Raw genomic sequence first — 14,541 nt, 5'->3', positions numbered from 1 at the left:
TTAGCGTCGGTGTAACTAATCGGGACGGATACTCGCGACGGATTCCGGAATACGTCCCACGTGGCCCGAAGGTTCAGAGGTCCGCTCGTTTTGCAACTCCGAGGCGCTCTCGATTACGGTGGTTCGGTTCAGCAATTCGGAGCAAACCAGCTCCGCAAGGGAGCCGCCACCAGGGGAAGGTTCGCCGCGTTCCGACCCTTCGCGTCCCTTCGTCCGAGGGGAGAACGTCGTTCGGGTCTTTTCCAGGGGTAGTCGCCGCTCCCCCGACTCTTCGTTTCGGCACACGCGCGAGCGACCCTAACCTAACCGTACTTTCTCGACCGGTTCTCCCTCGGAGAACAAAGAACCCACGGGGACGGAGCAAAAGTGCGAAAGTCTAACCTCGGGGCGAATCCCGAGCCACATCTCGCGGAAGTAGACGCCGCCGATTTCTAAGGTCCCTAAGGAAGGCTCCCGATTCGGAGGGCCCGATCACCCCCCGTCGGGATCCGCGCCCCCGGAGTCGTGATTCACCGGCAGCAGCCGGCGAGTTAAGTAACGCTTCTCTCGCGCTCCGGGGTGGGGCGCGGCCAGGACGGCCAGGACGGCGGGGACGGCGGGGACGCAGAGGGGGCTAGCGGAGGCCGAGGGGCTCTAGGCGACGCCACGCTCGGCGAAACCGCGACAGTCCGACGCGAGCACCCGCCGGCCGAGTTGGCACCGTCCGACGAGACCTTCCGACGAGAATAGAACGACCGCTTCCCGAACGGCGGAGGACCGCGGTGTCAGACGGGTCGGAAGGAAGCGGGGAGGTCCACCCTCGAGAGCGATGACGGGCGGAAGCGTCGTCCTGGCCCTGTGCCTGGGCCTGTCCCTGGCGGCGCACGACTCCTTCCGCGTCATCTTCCAGTGGAACTACGTGGACTTCGCCTGGCCCTCGGACGAGGCCCGACAGCGGGCGGTGGACCGAGGGGAGTACGTCCTCGCCAACAACCCCATAGCCGGCATCAAGTGCTGGAAGGGCAAGATGTACCTGACCATCCCCCGATGGAAGGACGGGGTCCCGGTCACTCTGGCGGTTACCCCCTCCAGCCCCGTCAACGGCGTCACCGCTCCGCGGCTCGAGCCCTTCCCCAGCTGGGAGATGCAGACCCTGGGAGACTGCGACGCCTTCCAGTTCGTCCAGAGCATGGAGATCGACCCGGCCGGGCGCATGTGGGTGCTGGACACCGGCCGGACCGCCACCCAGACCCTCGAGGCCAAGGCCAGGTGTCCGCCCCGGCTGGTGATCCTCGACCTGGAGAACGGCGGCGCCGTCCTGCGGAGCTTCCGCTTCCCCGCCGACGTGACGCCGCCGGACTCGGTCTACCTCAACGACATCGTCCTGGACCACGAGGACGGGGGCGTCGCCTACATCACCGACAGCAGCAGGGAGGACCCGGGCATCGTCGTGTACTCGCTGGCCAACGACACCGCGTGGAAGGTGCGCCACGACTCCATGAAGGCCAAGGCGGAGGCCGTGGGCTTCATGGTGGCCAAGACGCACGTCATCTCGCCCATCAACGTGGACGGGATCGCCCTGTCGCCGGCCGGCAGTCACGACCGGCAGGTCTACTACACCCCGCTGTCGTCCTTCCACCTCTACTCGATCCCGGTCTCGGTCCTGAAGAACCGCACGGACAACGTCGACAGATACGTCCGAGAGCTGGGCCGGAAGAACTCCCAGACCGACGGCATGGCCATGTCCATGTCCGGCGTCCTGTACTTCGGCCTGCTGGCCGACGACGCGGTCGCCATGTGGGACACCAAGCACATGCAGTCCTTCACCACCGGCCAGAGGGTCATCTCCAGGGACCACGCTCTGATGCAGTGGCCCGACACCTTCGCCTTCGACGAGGAGGGCAACCTGTGGTGCGTCACCAACTCCGTGCAGAACTTCCTGAACAACCGGGTGGACGTCTCCCAGCCCAATTACCGAGTCATCAAGATGCACTCCGGGACCAAGAGCTACCAGTACCTCGAGGACGGCAGCGTGCCGGACCTGCCCACCGTCACAGCCGGCGCCCGGAGGGCCGCCCGCGACCTGTCCGCCCTCGCGGCTCTCTTCGCGGCCCTCCTCGCGGCCCCCATCGCGGCCCTCTCGCAGTAGAGGCCCCCTGCTCCTGGCGCATCCGGGTGCCGCGCGAGGAGAGCGACGCGATCGCGCGTAATCTCAGTGGCCTTTCGAAGGGAGCGGACCGAAAGGGTCGTCTCCCGCGAGTCCGATTTGGTACAAATGAATTTCCCTGTGAATGAATTACCGCGTCCGCCACCAATGGGCCTCTCCTTCGCTCTAGCTTAACGAACGTTCTTTTGCGACCGGTGACCCTTCACCGCGGAAGAAATGTATGCACGCGTTAGAGCCTCTCACGTCGACCGATTCTGGAAATCGGTTTCTTGGATGTTATTCAAAAATGGGAGAAAATAGGGAAAGTAATCTTTAACCTTGGCGCTAGAAGCGGAGCCACGAGTAGTCGTTATCGTTAGAGTTAAGTACGTAGCGTTAATTACTCGCTTGGAGCCTCGGTGGATTTTTTCGCAGCGCGGAGTTTCACGGTAGATTATTTTCTTTTGTACTTTTCTTTCTCTCGTCCGGCCCAGGGCCGGCTCGGACGATTCGACGCGTCCGTACTAACTTTGATTCCGGTGGAGCCGTACCGGCAATTGATCTAATCCGGGCTAAGATTAGCTCAGCACTCGCCGCGCGGGACGCTTCGGAAATGCCGGCAATAATCTCGCGTAAATATTTCGCGGGCCATCCGGTGTGGTTCGCCGCTCTATTTATAATAGGTTAACGCGAGTCCTTAGGAGCGCGTTCGACTCGGGTCGAGGGGTCGTCGCTTTATCGGAATCTTGACCCGAAAACGCGCCGAAAAGCCGCGGGGCCGATCTCGTGGAACGTCCGCGAGCAGGACCGACAAAAGACGTATCGAAAAATACAAGTACCATTTTAGATTATTTCCTACAATTAGGAACTATTCAACGTGAAAGTAATCGGGGGACAAGTACCTCGCCGAAAAGGCGCGAACGACGCGTTTTTGTCGCGCGAATAACTGCCAGGATGACTTTCCGGAGCGGCATAATTAATGTAATTACTGTAACGAAGGTAATATATATATTTACACACATGCGCGCGCACACACGCATATATATGTATATATATTTACATATATTTACATATATTTTATAAAAGGAACTATGTCGCTAAGTTACATTAATTTTCTACGTTTACGTGCATGCGCAGGGAAATAATTTCTTTTCGTAAGGGACGAAAGACGCGGAGACGACGATCGTTACGGCGGGACGAGTTTCCTTCTTTTGTCGATAATCTTAAACATAGAGATCGTATACCGACTTCGAGCTACCAAAGAAATTCGATTTCCACGACGAGTCGTTCTTTCTTAAAGAAGGTTAATCCAAGGTGCTACATCTCTTCGATTTTCCTTCCCTTCTATTCTCCTTTATCGCCTGATCGAATAACGAAGGATAAACGTTCTGTTCGTTTGTACAAACTTGAGGTACAATAAATTATTCAGCGAACAAGTCCCGTCACTCTGCCCGTCCATCGACGACAACGAACGCGAGATGCGACCCTTTTATTCCCTCTTAATGAATTCATTGAAATCTAGGATCCGACAATGGCCAAAACGAGTGCTCGTCTTTTTTTCTTTCTATCCACGAAAATGCGATCGATGTTCGTCGTCGCTCCCGGTCGAAGTCGTCGAAGGAGGTGGGTAAGAGAAAAATTAAGGGAATGCAACCGCAAGATATATATCTTAATCTTTCGACTCTCCGAAGCGCGTTGCCGCGTTTGCGAGCGATTAAGGAATTTTTATTAAACCATGACCTTCGTCCGAGTCGTTGGATCGAGACGCAGAAACTCCCGTAAGACGATTAAAGGTGAAGAATAATTAGTGAATTCCAGCGCCGGGTCTTCATTCGAATGGCTTAGAAAACGTTAAAAATACTTTCTGTTATCCAAGTCCATTGGATCGTCGGTCGATTGCGTGCCTTTACGTCGAAATTGGCACATCGAGGATTTCTTCGGGGGCGCCGGAGTTGTATCGCGTATCGCGTACACCGATCCTCGTTCAAAGTAATATAGTCGGTAAAACAATGCCTCGACCATAGAAAGACAACGCGAAAGTGGGCTACACTTGGTACGAAACGATCGTTCCGTGGGAACGAAAATAGATGGACGGTGCGGCCATCTATCGGTCGCGAGCCGAAACCGTTCCACCTTTCACGGGACGCGCTCCGTATTACCAATCGATGCCACCCCGAAACGACGCACCGGGTACCTAAGTCGCCCGCAACGGTAACGGCGCTCGAGTCGCAACGAGTTCTACGGCCATGGCGACTCTCGTCCTTTCTCTAACCCGAGAGCACGGAGAGAGTAAGAGTTAGTTCCGTTTGTTCCACCGGCGTGTTTAGTTGGTCAGTAGTAGTTGGTAGTATTCGTACTCCGCGTGTTCCTGACGCCGGCGCCGACGCAAGGGAAGCTACGGACTACCGGAGGTACCGGAAGCCTGTCGAGTGCGAGGGAGAAAGAAACTCGAGAGCTGTGGGCAGCTGTGGGTGAGCCGCCCCACGAAGGAGTAGGCGCGTCGAGGCGAAAAGATGCTGAGGGGCTATTCCCCGGTTACCCAGGCCCTTTTGGGCACGTTGTTCACCTGGGGACTGACAGCCGCCGGCGCCGCGCTCGTCGTCGTCTTACGAGGAACCCAGGTAAGCGGAAGAACAGTGGTTCGTTTAGATATCCCGCCGCGGGAATGGCCTAACCTAAAAATCGGCTGAAGAATCCACAAGGCACGACCTGGTCTTTCTTTTTTACTTTCTTTAGCCTCGATTTACTCCTGAGGCAAGGCATGCTTTAACGGTAGCTTTCGTTGTTGCTCGTACCTTGAGGTTGTTGCATCATCCGCGAGATTTTTAATTAATCGTATTGTCGATGAAAAAAGAGCTGCATTCTGGTACGGTAGTTGCAGGGGGTCGTATCTTGCGAGCTTTCTTGATCCGATTGCGTACAGTCGGTACGATGGAAATTGTTAGAGAAATGTATATTTTTTACTCTAGCGTAAGCTGCTCGACGCCAGTCTGGGATTTGCCGCGGGAGTGATGATGGCTGCAAGTTACTGGTCCCTTTTGGCGCCGGCTATTGAAATGGCAGTTAAGAGCGAAGTATACGGAAGCAAGGGAGAATACGCTTTCGTGCCCGTCTCCGCCGGGTTCACGATCGGTGCAGCGTTCGTTTATGGGACGGATGTATTGATATCTTCCCTTGGCATTCGGTCTCCCAATGTACTTTTAGCTATGCAGTCAGTCGGTACGAAACAAAGATGCAAGATTGCAAAATTAAAAAGTGACGAGGACTTAGACAATAATCCGATTAGCAGTGTGCGATTTGCTGGTGGCAAAGAGTGCCCTCGTGTCGAGTCGACTACTATCGATGGTATTTCTTATTAATTTTTTTTTCCTTTTTTTTTTCCCACTCTTATATAATGACCCTGTACTACCCGCAGGCTTGGAAAATAGGTTGGTTATTAATGCGGCGATGTACGATTTTTGCCTCTCTTTGCTTCGTCATGTGGCACAAGTTACATACTCGTAGCTAAATGTGGACTACCAAGACACGGACCCACAAAAATTAACAAAGTCCCAAACTTACGCGTTAAACTAATGGCCCAAATAATCGACGTCGTCAAATACGGAATGTAAACGGTAAAGTGTGTGCACTAGTGCGGTCAATATAAAGAAACCATTAAATCTAACTTAAAACATGACTAGAAACGGCGAGAAACCAATGGGACGCTAACCCCAAAAAAAATAATTCATAAACCGCGTAAACTGGAAAATATAAACATATCTAAACTTCTCGAACAATTGGTGGATCCGTGTCGAGAGACTCCCACAAAATTCTTAATATCCGATCTTTATTAACCCTGCCTGTGGTTAGTGTACAAGATAATATATATTTTTCACGTAGCTTTCGTAAAATCATAAATATGTAAATCAAGCCAGTTCAGATAGATCCCGGTTGCATAAGAAATGCACAATGATCAGCAAAGGGGATCGAGAGTCTGGACCGGTGTTCTTGGTGCCCCTAAAACCCTTTGGCACGTCGGAAAGTGGAATTAGCGTCCTAGGGTAAAGATTCGTAGAGGCCAACGGTTTCGAATATTGATCTTTCCAGGATTCTACGAGCAAAATGCAAGGAGGAGACAGGCCGGTGTTCCACCTCGGCCCTTGGAGACCGGGGACGCGGGCACGGTCTACGAAAACCCGACTGACGAAGTCAAGAACAGTCAGTGGAGGAGGATACTGTTGCTGGTTGTAGCGATAACGGTAAATGAAATTGATTATAACTTAAATGGACGAGCATACGAATATGTATTAACACTGGAACTACCAAGACCAATGATTGGTTTCAAATGTCCCATCCTATAAAAAAAAAAAATCCGCCGGTAGTTCCAGCGTTAAGCTGCCTAACGAGTCGGTCTTAAATAAGATTTACGACGCCACGGAGGATTTAAATACAAACGTTTTCTATTTACTTCTTAAAAGCAAATAAAAGAATCGCAGGGAACGAAAGGAAACACTCGTCCACGTGCACGAAATTCGCTTACAATGTGTAAACCGCGCGAAACTAATATTGGGCACGTTTTAATGCATAGGTGCACAACATTCCAGAGGGTCTCGCGGTCGGCGTTGGTTTTGCAGCAGTCGATGGCAGCTCAACGGCTACCTTTGAGAATGCAAGGTACGAGGGTAACAGTTATGCCATCGGTTCACCCACGGGAATGCATCGTACTTCGGAGTAAATTAAACGTCAAGTATTTTTGCGTCGAAAGATCCGAGTTCGATACTTGTAATTTAATTCTGCGATACATCGGATGGACGTTTGTTGACTTTGCTCTCGATATTCCTAAAGATTTGAAATTCGCATAGAGTTAAGGAAAATGGAATCGAAAAGGTTAAGTCGACCGATCGAAGGAGATGCATTCTCTCCTCGGTGGAACCGTTTGCTTACTATTTGCGCTGCATAATCGGGCGCGATACGGAGGTACGTACTTTATCGCGACATTGAAGGAGCGTGCACGCCAGTCGACAATGACGAGATTTCGATAACGTTTCGAGTAAAAGATACCCGACTCGTGGTAAAGTCGCAAAATGTCGAGATTTGCTCCTCGAGGTCGAACCGATAGTTATCCGAGTTTTTTAGGGGTCTCATAAAATACCTGTGCACACTTTGTCTTGACTTCTCACGATAAGGTGTAATCTCGGCCAATCGCAACTACTATCCGGGATATTTTTTTTGCCATTATTTAATGCGGAAATTGCGAAACCTTGGCGGTCGTAAAATTCTTTACTTCCGTGATTCCACCTCGAATCTAACGGGCTAGACGTATACTTATTTTCCCTGAGACGGAGAAAGCGCGGTTGCGACGAGGTAAAGCCCCGGACAGGGTTCCAGGTAACATCGAATGATTAAATATGTCTTCGTTATCGAGTTCCGTCGATTCGTCGTCGACGAGGAAATACTTTGGCGGAAAAGGGCGCAACCTACGATCGGTGGCTACCGTGGCACTCGATCGAACGCGAAATCACGATGCCATTGGCCTTCGCGTTCCTTATCGTCCTCGATGTTACGATTCTTGCATCGACTCCGTTCCCTCGTTCGATTTGCCCGCCTCGGGTAGCCGAAGTAGCGCGTTCTCTCTTACCGGCGTCGCGCCAACGGGCTACGCGCCGCCGCCACCAGGTGGGGACGGCGGCGCGTAGTCCGAGCCCTACTTTACCACGGCGCGGGCGAAGAGCGGAAGGATTCCCGGTGGGTCTCGGGCCCTCGGCGTCCCACACCCCATGAATGAGTTGCACGGTGGTCGCGACGGCTGGTGGGGGGCGACACGGCCTCAAGCCGGAGGCAGGAAACTTTATCGGCGGCGAGGGAGGGGGCACGCGTAGCCCTGGAATCCGACGAGCCCTAGGCGCCGCGCATTCCATCCCCACCTGTCGGCCGACCGCGGGCCCGTCCCCGATGTTGCCCGATTTTCGTCGGAGTCAGCTGGCCTCGGGAGGGCAAAGGGTCAAAGAAAAGACGGCCCGGGAGACGGTTCCCGGTCTCTCGCGCAGTTCCATTTCCGACGGAGGGAGGCCGGAGAGAGCCCAGCCTTGACCCCGGGATTCCAGCGCATTCAAACGACGCGCCGGGCCGAGTCGGTTTCCGCCACCTCTCGCCGACCATTAAGGAGCCCGGGAATGAATGGACTCCGCGCTCCTGCCGCGCGGAAGGGGAGGAGAATTGCCGGCAACGAGGCGCCCACATCGTCGGCGCACCGCCGATAGGCGATTGTCGCGGCAATTGTCGCGGCAATTGTCGCGGCAATTGTCGCGGGCAGCGAGGGGCGGAGGGAAGAGGGCTCTCGCGACTCTTGGCAACGCCGGGCCCGTTCGATAGGGGTTATCGCGCGCGCGGCCGGCGCGTCCTTCTGGGGCTGCCCGCTCGATCCCGCTCGTTCTCCTTTCTATCCTGTCGACCGACGAAGCGCGGATCCCTCCGATAAGGGGGATCGATTCTCGCCTCGTCCATCGACCTTGTCACCCCTCGGACCGCCCGCTCCTGGCGCGATGGAGAAGGCGCTTGTCCTTTTCGTCGTCGTCCTCGCGGCGGAGCAGGGGAGGAAAGGGACGAGCTGGGTCGGCAGCGGGGTCCGACGCGGCCGGTGTCGGGGACCGTCCCGGAATTCTCCGAGAGAGAAGGCTTTCCGGCTCGTTTTTTGGCCGGACGAGGTTTCCCGGTTATGAATGAACCTCGTGGCTCGGGCCGGCCGTGATAACCCGGGCCGATAACGCGCGCGAGTTGCGTATTTATAGCGCGCCTTTTCCGCGGGTATCGCGTATTCCGCGCTGGCGGGGGAGGGAGTCGTTTCCGACTTCCAGTCTCGAGTTCCCGAGCGACGAGCGGAGTCGAGTCGAGTCGAGTCGAGTCGGTTGGTCCGAGGCGGTCCGAGAGAGAGAGGGAATGGAAGGTGGAAAGGTAGCGGGACGAGCTCTCTCGGCGTAAACGCTTCAAGGAGATCCGGTATCGAGTCACTCGCGACTATGCGGATTTTTCCCTGAATCTGGGTCTGCCTTTTCCCGCTCGTTGGCGCTCCCCCTCCCGGGCCGTGGATGGTCTCGTCGGTCTCGTCGGTCGCGTCGGTCGCGTCCACGTGCCGAGAGAGGTACCCGGTTCAACGCCCGGTGGCGGTCCGAGGCGACGGCTCTCCTGTGGGAATCCGGCCTTAAGGACGTCCACTTATGCCCGGAGGATCCGATTTGTATAGGTACCGGTCGGCCCTCTCGCTCCCCCTCCCCCCGCCACGTAGGTGAGACCCGGCGGCGTACAAAGCTGCCGACGAGAGACCGTCTCTCTCGGCCGCGGAGGGAGAGGGACGGGAGGGACTCCCTTGGAGTTTTCCGCCGCGAGGGCCTCGGCGGCGGCGCGTTTCCAATGGCGCTCTCTTCCGATTGCCTCATTATTCCGCGAAGCGCGATTACGACGATAAACATCTCCCTCTCGCCGTTCGCCTCTCTCGCGCGTCCGCGCGCTTTATAATCGCCCGAGCAGAGCCGTTCGCGATGCCGTTCCGAGAACTGGACCCGCCGAGGGACCTTCCCTCCCCGTCCCTCTAAGCCCGGTGACATTCCACGGCGGGCGCGACTCGGGCGCGACTCGGGCGCGACTCGGGCGCGACTCGGGCGCGACCCGGAGGGGGATTCCCGGGATTCCCGGGATTCCTAGGAGCGGGCGAGTGCGGCGATGCCTGGAATGCGGCGGCATCGGGCATGCGCACCGCGTACCTTCCTCGGAACGGCCGCGGAGTTCGGCGGCCCTGGCCGAGTCCTGGGGGCGACGACGGCGCCCCCGGAGGGAAATGGACCGGTGGCGGCCCGTACACGGGCGGTCGGGGTCCGGAGCCGGACGGGAGCGGGCCGGGACGGGGACGGGGACGGGGACGGGACGGGGAGCGGGACGCGGCCTCGCCGTGGAGGGGGCCAGGAATGCATGGGAACGAGGCGCGAGCGGGCCGACCGCGATTTGCCCGTCCCGCATTCCACCGACGCCGAGGCGAGCTCCTCGAGACCCGGGGCCACCGGCACGGCCGCCGCCGCCGCCGCCGCCGCCGCCGCCGCCGCCGCCGCCGCCGCCGCCGCCGCCGCCGCGGCGCCCCCTTTTTCCGGACGACGGTTTTCGGCCGAGACGGCGGGGCGCTAGGAGACGCCGGTTCCGGTCGGCCGCGCGGACGTTGACCGTCCGCGGGAACCGGGGGCAAGTAGGGAAATTTCGAATCCGCCTCGGTCGCGTTTCAGGAACCTGGCCATCGGAATCGGCATCCAGAACTTCCCGGAGGGCCTGGCGGTGGCGCTACCCCTGCAGGCGGCGGGCTTCAGCACCTGGAGGAGCTTTTGGTACGGCCAGCTCTCGGGAATGGTCGAGCCCGTGGCGGGGGTCCTGGGGGCCGCGGGCGTCACCCTGGCGGCGCCGCTCCTCCCCTACGCCCTGTCCTTCGCGGCCGGCGCCATGATCTACGTCGTCGTCGACGACATCGTGCCCGAGGCCCAGGAGAGGTAAGCCGGGCCCGTCCTTCCCGTCCTTTCTTCGGCGTCGAGAGGGGAGAGGGGAGAGGGGAGAGGGGAGACGCGAGACGCGACCGAGCAGGAGTTAGTTAACGCGGCGAATTTCTTTCCCAGGGGTCGGCGCGGGAGCATTGTCATTATAATTGGCCCCTTTGTATCGGTTTTGCTCGCGATCTCCGGCCGGCTGGGGAACTCCCTTTGGGCCGGGGGAAGGACCCCTCTTCTTCCTCCCCTCCCAGGACGCGAGAGAGGAGGCGTCCGCTCCTCCGCGACGGCATGTAAAATCGATGCCTGGTCTATCATTTGGAAAAGCAGCGAGCCGGGACCCTCGGGCGCGGAGGAGAAAAGGAAACGGAGTTTGCCGGGGTCGGTCTCTCCACGTGATAATTCGGAACCTTTTCGGCAGCGGGAACGGGAAGCTCGCCAGCTGGGCGGCGATGGTCGGATTCCTGGTGATGATGTCCCTGGACGTTGGGCTGGGTTAGGGACTGGCCCGCGACCCCACGACGCGGCCGGGAAGAAGAAGGAGGAGGAAGAGGAGAGAGCGGAGGTCGAGTCCTTATCGAGGACGCGCCTTCCGGTAAGCGTGAGTATCGTCCCGATCGCGTCGGGGACGACCGGCGACGACCGGCGACGACCGGCGACGACCGGCGACCCTTTCGGTCCTCCCGTTGGGCTTTACCGTCGTCCAGGACTCGAAGGGTCGATGCTCGGGGAGGGATTTATCGAGATCCGGGGTTTTGGTCGGCCCGAGCGCGCGTTCGACGAGGATGCGATAGAAACCGTTCCTAGAAAATGGCCTGGACTCGCGAGAGGCGGAGCCAAGGTTTTCGTATATTCCCTTGTAGAAAAAAGAAAAGATTTCGATCTCGGTTCGGTGCTCCGCAATAAAGACTGGCCGGTCGGGAGGATACCAAAGATTTTGTCAAAGCGATTCGGTGCAAGAATCTCCCGACTAGCTTTATCGATCTTCGCGTCGCGTGACCCTCGCGGAGACCGAACCACTTTGCTTTTAAGCACCGTATCTCACCTCGATAGGGAAGACTTAAGGAAATTAGGAAATGGGACTTAATACCGGCTAACCGCTAGGGAAAACGTACTTAGAATTAACGTTTTTCCGAACCGTTAAACGAAATTCGTCGTCCATTCCGTATCCTTGTATTTCTATATTTGTACGTCGTAGAGCCAAAGAAAGTACTTTTCGGCTATAGGCACTTCCTACCTAGGCGAACCGGTGGAAAGAAAAATATTAATAACGCGTCCATCCGTCCTCTTGCCGTACTCTCCACCCCACCGACTGCTAGACTTTAAGGTAAAGGACGGTCGATTCGATATTTGATCGAGACCCCGATGCGTCGCTTGCGTCCATCGAGGGTATGTAGAGTAATTACCCGACACTTGCCACGCGGCCGACGCGGCCGACGCGGCCGACTCGTCGGGGCGCCGGGGCGCCGCCGGTTTCCCCCTAGACTTTTCGACTTCCTGCCGAGATCCGATCTACGAACGCGGCCATGCCGAGGGGAGGGTCGCCTCTTTTCTCTCCTCCTTTCCTTTTCCCCCTTTTACGCTATCGATGCCCTCTTTCCCACCTGCTCTCCTCGACGATGCGCTTTCACCCGTCGTAGGGCCCGAATCGATACCAAACGTTACACAGAGACCGTATTTTCGTAAATATTCCAAAGAACCGAAAATCGATAGGTAACGAACCGTTCGCTTTTGGACGCACTCGGGTGAACGGCGAATTAACGAATGACAAATTTTTCCCCTTCGTTTCTTTCCCAGCGAGTCCGTAATTGATGCAAATCGTAGGAAAATTATTTGATTAGGGCGTTCGGTTCGGAACGCGTTAGCGGAGGAAAAAAAATGCTGCGCGATCGTCCGTTTCTTCGACATCCAAAACTTGGTAAATTTCTTTTATTCGATTTTCTTGTCAAGGGAAAAAAAAGGGAAAAAAATTCGGAGGGTCCGAATATTTGCAAACGACAAAGTGCAAAAGGTAATCGGAAGGGGAAAGAAAAGGGACGGAAAGGATGGCGCAACGTTTTTGCCTCGTCGACGGTGACTGGAATAATCGGTGGAACGAATCGGTGGAACGAATCGGTGTCACCGAGAGGAGATAGTTTCGAGGTTTACATTAAGCCCGTGTACGCGCTCGGGGCGATCGTTAAACGGCGTTTAGGCGAGCCGACTAACGTAACGCCGCCTCGATGGCTGCAACGTGGCGTCGGTTTAATACCGTTTTACGGTGCCGGACAAAAGTATCGCTACTTCCGGCTCGGCCTTTTCCGCGAACCGCTTCGTCGACAGTTATCGGCCCTTCGTTTCCGAAAATCGTCCAAGAACGAAGGAAACGGAACGCGTCTCCCGTTTACTCGGCGAGGTCCCGATCGAGCGGATTCGCGGCAGCTCCTCGATCAGTTTTTCCTCTTTTCTCCCCGAGCCGGAAATCGCGCGATAACCGTCGACGACGCGACCTCCGTACTCGGAGGAGTACCGAGTATTTGCCTTAGGATCGAGAGATCGATCGGGTGTTTAACGTAGGACGAACGGGAGAGCGGAGCCGCATCGATCGACTGTTCCAGGTGAGAAATAAAGGCGCGTTGCGCAGATTCTCGTCTCGTGTCGTCCCGTCCCGACCTTCCGGGAGGCGGTTTCCCCATTGCCCCGATTAGTTTCTCCACGAGCGGGGCGGAAGCGCGCTTATCGCGTCCGACGACGACCTCGCGTTTCCGGTGCGGCGGGCGGCCGGAGAGGTCGAGTTCTTCCGAATCGAGCGAGGGATGAGGAGGGGGAGGAGGAGGAGGAGGAGGAGGAGGCGAAGAAGAGGAAGAGGAGGAGACCCTCGCATGCCGTACGTAAACCCTCTCGAGGGTGCCGAGGGCGGACGGGGCGGGAGGGGCGACTCGTGGATAGAAATAGCGAGGGCGAAGACTACCGGAGGTCACCGTCCCGTGGCCAAAGGGAGCCGCGCGGAGAGGAAGGAAGCACGCTCTCGCTCGACCGGAAACGCGAACGAAGGAAAGCGAGGCAAACGGCGCGGGGTCGATGAATGAAACCGCCGACGCGGGTGAAGCTTCCTCTCGCGCGGGAGTACTCGCTCACGCTCGAGTTTACTCGAGCGTTCGAGGCGGAAGGAAGCGGCGTCCTCGGCCCCGGCCCGCGAGGGACCGTTACGCTTCCGGTTCGCCGACGGAGGGAGTCGCGGCCGACGACCGTTCGCGGGGGTCTATTTCGAAGTCCGTCTCCATTTTCTATTTCCACGCGACCCCGGGCCCGAGCCGGCGTCGCGGCGTTATTTCGGGAAGCAGTCGGTGGCACCCGGTCCCGACGTAGGCCGACTTCCGGGTGGCGGAATTCGCGCCCGGACCGGCGGACCGGCGGGTCCGTCATCCGGCCGTCACCCGGCCGGCGGCCGGCGGCGCACGCGGCGCGTGAGTCACGCGCGGGTCCGGCGGTTCCTTTGCCCCGCGACGTCGGAGGACGACGTCGTCGCTTCCGAGGCCGCGCGAGACACAAAAGTGTCCGACCTCGGGGCCCGATTATTCCTCGCCTCGGAGAGGAATCTTGGCGCGCGTGGTCTCAATAATTCATAGGGTTTTCACGGTCGGGAGCGCGAGCCTCTTTATCGACGCCGGATTTGCCTAATCGACGAATTTCGACGAATTTCGACGAATTTCGACGAATTTCGCCGAGCCGGGCTCCGCCCTCCTCTTCCTCCTCGACGTCGGAAGGCTTCGCCCCGTCGCCGAGACGGCCCTTCGAGATCGAGTCGAAGCCTTTGCCGGGATCGTCGCCCTTTCCGTTCCGCCTTCCGTCTCTCTTCTTCCGCCACGTCGGCAGGCCTCCCGCTCTCCCGCATACCGGCGGCCCCCTCTCCGCGGCGGATCGCCCCCCGTCCCTCCT

At 57.5% G+C, this 14,541-nt stretch overlaps 2 protein-coding genes across 3 annotated transcripts; both read left to right on the top strand.

Annotated features, from left to right (window-relative positions):
* Positions 1–647: 647 nt before the first annotated feature.
* Positions 648–3,561, top strand: LOC105695002 (protein yellow-like). The gene has a single exon (XM_012416210.2). The coding sequence runs from the start codon at positions 809–811 to the stop codon at positions 2,126–2,128; it is 1,320 nt and encodes a 439-aa protein (XP_012271633.1). The 5' UTR covers positions 648–808; the 3' UTR covers positions 2,129–3,561.
* An 878-nt stretch (positions 3,562–4,439) lies between these two features.
* On the top strand, positions 4,440–13,247 carry LOC105695006 (zinc transporter ZIP11). 2 transcript variants are annotated; one of them, XM_012416216.1, is made up of 6 exons: positions 4,440–4,746; positions 5,095–5,344; positions 6,212–6,363; positions 6,693–6,778; positions 10,372–10,629; positions 11,045–13,247. In XM_012416216.1, exons 1-6 carry the CDS (start codon positions 4,639–4,641, stop codon positions 11,121–11,123), a joined length of 933 nt encoding a protein of 310 aa, XP_012271639.1. In that variant the 5' UTR covers positions 4,440–4,638; the 3' UTR covers positions 11,124–13,247. The 2 variants fall into 2 exon arrangements, with proteins under 2 accessions (XP_012271639.1, XP_012271638.1); XM_012416215.1 differs by having other exon boundaries at positions 5,095–5,470.
* The last annotated feature ends 1,294 nt before the right edge of the window (positions 13,248–14,541 follow it).

The sequence above is a fragment of the Orussus abietinus genome, unplaced genomic scaffold (genome assembly GCF_000612105.2).
Source record: "Orussus abietinus isolate OABI.00-Male unplaced genomic scaffold, Oabi_2.0 scaffold59, whole genome shotgun sequence".
Taxonomy (NCBI): domain Eukaryota; kingdom Metazoa; phylum Arthropoda; class Insecta; order Hymenoptera; family Orussidae; genus Orussus; species Orussus abietinus.
This window is presented reverse-complemented; position numbering and strand designations above follow the sequence as displayed.

Excerpts from the sequence above, each read along its gene's own strand:
- LOC105695002 (XM_012416210.2), top strand. The coding sequence starts at position 809 with ATGACGGGCGGAAGCGTCGTCCTGGCCCTGTGCCTGGGCCTGTCCCTG.
- LOC105695006 (XM_012416215.1), top strand. The coding sequence starts at position 4,639 with ATGCTGAGGGGCTATTCCCCGGTTACCCAGGCCCTTTTGGGCACGTTG. Across the intron at positions 6,364-6,692 it reads TGCTGGTTGTAGCGATAACG|GTGCACAACATTCCAGAGGG; the intron begins GTAAATGAAATT and ends TTTAATGCATAG. Across the intron at positions 10,630-11,044 it reads GTGCCCGAGGCCCAGGAGAG|CGGGAACGGGAAGCTCGCCA; the intron begins GTAAGCCGGGCC and ends CCTTTTCGGCAG.